This window comes from Limulus polyphemus, unplaced genomic scaffold, assembly GCF_000517525.1.
Source record: "Limulus polyphemus unplaced genomic scaffold, Limulus_polyphemus-2.1.2 Scaffold3608, whole genome shotgun sequence".
NCBI classification, from domain to species: domain Eukaryota; kingdom Metazoa; phylum Arthropoda; class Merostomata; order Xiphosura; family Limulidae; genus Limulus; species Limulus polyphemus.
Genome location: NW_013669218.1, coordinates 99,563 through 104,771, shown reverse-complemented (window position 1 = coordinate 104,771; position 5,209 = coordinate 99,563). Strand labels below are relative to the sequence as shown.

General features: G+C 34.4%; 1 protein-coding gene across 1 annotated transcript in view; it reads right to left on the bottom strand.

Moving 5' to 3' along the window:
• LOC106469677 (alcohol dehydrogenase [NADP(+)]-like) overlaps nt 1-4,989 on the bottom strand; it is a gene marked incomplete at its 3' end in the record, with an annotated part of 23,310 nt that extends 18,321 nt beyond the window's left edge. The window contains exons 1-3 of the mRNA XM_022398253.1: nt 4,562-4,989; nt 3,497-3,664; nt 2,715-2,831 (exon numbers count right to left, since the gene is read on the bottom strand). Of these exons, the coding sequence (XP_022253961.1) occupies nt 2,715-2,831; nt 3,497-3,664; nt 4,562-4,636 (360 nt within the window). The remainder of the gene's footprint in view (nt 1-2,714; nt 2,832-3,496; nt 3,665-4,561) is intronic.
• Nucleotides 4,990-5,209: the final 220 nt, after the last annotated feature.

Below are 5,209 nucleotides of genomic sequence, written 5' to 3'. Positions count from 1 at the left end.
GTAACTGAAGCTTTACTGTATATAACTCACACCAGGTCCCACCAGCAATAACTCAAGCCTTATTGTATATAACTCACACCAGGTTCTACCAGCAGTAACTGAAGCTTTACTGTATATAACTCACACCAGGTCCCACCAGCAATAACTGAAGCTTTACTTTGTATAACGCACATGAGGTCCCATCAGCAATAACTCAAGCCTTAATGTATATAGCTCACACCAGGTTCTACCAGCAGTAACTGAAGCTTTACTGTATATAACGCACACCAGGTCCCATCAGCAATAACTCAAGCCTTATTGCATATAACTCACACCAGGTTCTACCAGCAGTAACTGAAGCTTTACAGTATATAACGCACACCAGGTCCCACCAACCATAACTCAAGCCTTATTGCATATAGCTCACACCAGGTTCTACCAGCAGTAACTGAAGCTTTACTATGTATAACGCACACGAGGTCCCACCAGCAGTAACTCAAGCCTTATTGTATATAGTTCACACCAAGTTCTACCAGCAGTAACTGAATCTTTGCTGTATATAACTCACACCAGACCCCACCAGCAGTAACCGAAGCTTTACTATATATATAGTTAACATTAGGTCCCATCACACCAGGTTCTCCCAGCAGTAACTGAAGCTTTTCTGTATATAGCTCACACCAGGTCCCACCAGCAATAACTCAAGCTTTATTGTATATAGCTCATATCAGGTTCTACCAGCAGTAGCTCAAGAGGTTCTACCAGCAGTAACTGAAGCCTTATTGTATATTGCTCACACCAGGTTCTACCAGCAGTAACTGAAGCCTTATTGTATATTGCTCACACCAGGTTCTACCAGCAGTAACTGAAGCCTTATTGTATATTGCTCACACCAGGTTCTACCAGCAATAACTCAAGCCTTATTGTATATAGTTCACACTAAGTTCTACCAGCAGTAACTGAAGCTTTGCTGTATATAACTCACACCAGGCCCCACCAGCAGTAACCGAAGCTTTACTATATATAGTTCACATTAGGTCCCATCACACCAGGTTCTCCAGCAGTAACTGAAGCCTTATTGTATATTGTCACACCAGGTTCTACCAGCAGTAACTGAAGCTTTATTGTATATTGCTCACATCAGGTCCCACCGGCAGTTACGGAAGCCATGCTATGTATAACTTACAAACCTATGGTTTGAAACAAGATTTCTTGTTATTATCGTATTGTGTTGTTACGTACTGTTTCAAGCGAAAAGTCCGTCAGAATCAACTTTTCCATGTTACCTTTTTCATGATAAATTAAGCACACGAGTTAGTTTTCAATTTTCAGCAAACAAGATGTTATTTCCAAGCAAATTAATGTAACTCGGTCGTTATAAAGTTTCTTGAAGCGTTACTTTTCAACAAGATATTTATGTTTAACTATGCCTGCAGCAGCCATGTTGGATAATCACTAGATGGCTGACCGTTTCTGAGAATCGAATACAGTTTCGTATTCAAAACAACTTACAAATTCGAAATTCAGGCTCCGAAGGTAATTTCGTATCGTACAACGATTTTCCATGAAAAGTTAACATTTAATTCATACTTAAAAATATTATATGATTAAACGTCATTTATATATCCATTGTTAGTTATTACCATAATTGACTGATTATTTTGGATATTCGCGCAAAGCTAAGCAAGAACTATCCGTGTCTGTCGTCTCTAATTTCAAATTAATAGAGTGGAGAGAAAGCAACTAGTCAAGAACACCCATTGCTAACCCTGGGAATGTTACTTGACCGTCACTCTTATAACACACCCACAACTCCAAAATAGAGGGTGTAAATGTGGAGAGAAAGCAACTAGTCAAGAACACCCATTACTAACCCTGGGAATGTTACTTGACCGTCACTCTTATAACACACCCACAACTCCAAAATAGAGGGCGTAAATGTGGAGAGAAAGCAACTAGTCAAGAACACCCATTGCTAACCCTTGTAATGTTACTTGACCCGTCACTCTTATAACACACCCACAACTCCAAAATAGAGAGCGCAAATTATTTCCGATGACGGGACGTGAACCATGAACCTTTTCATCCACATACCGGTACGCTAAGCTCTAGGCCACGCTTGTCTCAGCACCGTAGCAATCAGATATGATACAGTGAATAATTTATTTATCACACTGCATTAGCGTGGTAAGAAAAGTGTAATATATTATGTACTCGATCAAAATCATTTAATAAATTAAAATGAGAAAAAGATTAAACGAAACCCTAAACTAAATGTAGATTTGGTCCGATTTACTGGATATTGATTTTATCTTTTTTTTTTTCTATTTATATATTTTTCTAAATCGCAATTTTTATGGATTAAAATATTGTTGAAGAACGTATACGTACAAATACATAGGAAAATAACAGCTTCAATCACTGTTTTGAAACTGTAGCCCAGGGGTAAGTATGAGGGCTTACAACTCTTAAAATCATGTTTCGATACCCAGCGGTAGAGAGCGCACAGATAAGCCATCGTATAAGTTTCTGCGTAACGACAAACATATAATCTTAAGCCGTTACAATGATGGCGTCTGTTGTGGAAATGTCACATTGCTCAGTTATTTAGGAATAAACGAAAGCCTATTTAGAGGTAAAAGCTAATTAATTATCAGTTTAAACGTTTCGTAAACATGTGCAATAGAAAAGTTGTTCAAGATTTGTTGCAAAAGATTATTGGTGAAAAACCTTACCTCGTCATTGGCAGGATAGTGCAACAATAGAAGATCGACGTATGTTAGTTGCAGACGATCTAAAGACTCCTTTAAGAAATATTTCACCATTTCCCGCCGGTGATCGCGTATAGGTAGCTGGAAGCGGAACGGAAATGCAGTATTAACTTCAGATTACTCAGCATCATAATTTGAAAATGGATATACTGTTAATTTTTATTTGTAAAACATGTACAACATATTTCGTCATCATGATTTAAACAGATATAACGTTATTCATTAACATAATTTAAGCACATAAGATTATTTATCATCATGATTTAAACAGATATAACGTTATTCATTAACATAATTTAAGCACATAAGATTATTTATCATCATAATTTAAACATGTACAACATATTTTATCATCATAATTTAAACATGTAAAATTATTCATTAACATAATTTATGCACATAAGATTATTTACCATAATAATTTAAACATATAAAATTATTCATTAGCATAATTTATGCACATGAGATTACTTATTATCATAATCTAAACATGTAAAATTATGCATTAGCATAATTTAATCACATAAGATTATTTATCATTATAATCTAAACATGTAAAATTATTCATTGACATAATTTATGCACATAAGATTATTTATTATCGTAATCTAAACATATAAAAGTATTCAATATCATAACTTAGAAACATGTAAATAGGCTAATTAAAGAATGTAATTAAATATAAATTATTTGTAACAGCGCCGGTAGAAGAAGTTAAGAATACAATCAACATATAAACGCTTTACCTTTGTGATAATAAAAAGGTCTGCTCTTTCGAGTTTTCCTGATCTCATTATAGCGCCCAGTACTTTTCCTATCTCTGCTGCATTATTATGAGCATAAACAGTTTCAATAAGTCGATACCCGACACTAATGCCACTTTTTAACAGATAAGAGACTTCATGAGGTTCCATCTACGGTGATAACGTATATTATGTATTTGGTATATCTTAATTTTCCAAAAAAATCTTCAAAAAATCTTTTTTCTATGAAAGAAAACAACTAGCTATTTACGTTCGCAGTTTTTATATTTTCGAATATTCTAGCATAATCGATTTACGTGAGAGTCCGTAAAATATTATTTAATATTTTTTTATAAATTTACAGATCGCGTGAACAGCGCAAGTGGTACCGAAATATATATATATATATATACACACACATATTGTTAATCTCAGAAGCTTCTACTGTATATGATGCGAAATATGAATAATTTCAAAAGAAATAGAATATTCTAGAATTTGTACGAGAGTATAATGTTCAATTTGAAGTAAAAATAACAAAAACATTGTATTAAGTCATGTTATTTGGTTATACTTTATCAGATGTTTCATATAGAAATGTTGCATAACTACCGAAGGTTACCATAGTAGTGGTACTAAAAAATATATAAAGGCGAAGTATATGTTAACTTATTTATTTATCTCTAGTCAAACAGTAACATTAAGTTTACCAATAGAACGTTTTCATCACTCTAAAATGTTTAAAATTAAATATTCTAGTATAGTTTATTTTACCAGTACATTGGCTGTTCAAAGATGTTTAAAATTAAAGAGTCTGGTACAGTTTATCTTACCAGTACAGTGTCTATTCAAAGATGTTTAAAATTAAAGATTCTGGTACAGTTTATCTTACCAGTACAGCGTCTATTATAATGTGTCAAAAATCAAGATTTTGGTACAGTTTATCTTACCAGTACATTGGCTGTTCAAAGATGTTTAAAATTAAAGAGTCTGGTACAGTTTATCTTATCAGTACAGTATCTATTCAAAGATGTTTAAAATTAAAGATTCTGGTACAGTTTATCTTACCAGTACAGTGTCTATTCCTATGAACGGCATTCGAGACCCGGTATTCAGTTTTACAAAGTAAGGAAAGGAAGACATGTCTCAAAAGATTCTGTTAAAATATGAAAGTCAGTGTCACTTCCACGAAGTTTCCGTTGTTCGGTGTATGAATTCGCTTTATAATCCCATTATAGATGTCATTCTGAACGTGTTGCTATCGATACGCCAGAGTTATAAGACTTATTATTTCACTATTTACTATTCCAAAGCTCAAGGGGAGGTAACGTTAGCCACTATCTGCTCTATTGTTGTATTTTATCGTCGGTGGAGGTAACGTTAGCCACTATCTGCTCTATTGTTGTATTTTATCGTCGGTTAAAATCAAAGTTGTTTTTCATTGCCAACTCTCATTGTCTAGCTCTGCGTGTTGCCTTCGGATAGCTCAACAGCAAGTTGACGCTTAAAACGCTAAATATATATGTTTAATTCCTGCACTGGGAACACAAAGTTACATGGAGTTCATTCATCACTGGTTTCAGTAACTGAGCTAGAGAAGGTCTGAAGTAACCGTCGCCACAAACTGTGACGTAGAACACAGTTATCACTAATTTACACAAACTGTGACGTAGAACACAGTTATCACCAGTTTACACAAACTGTGACGTAGAACAC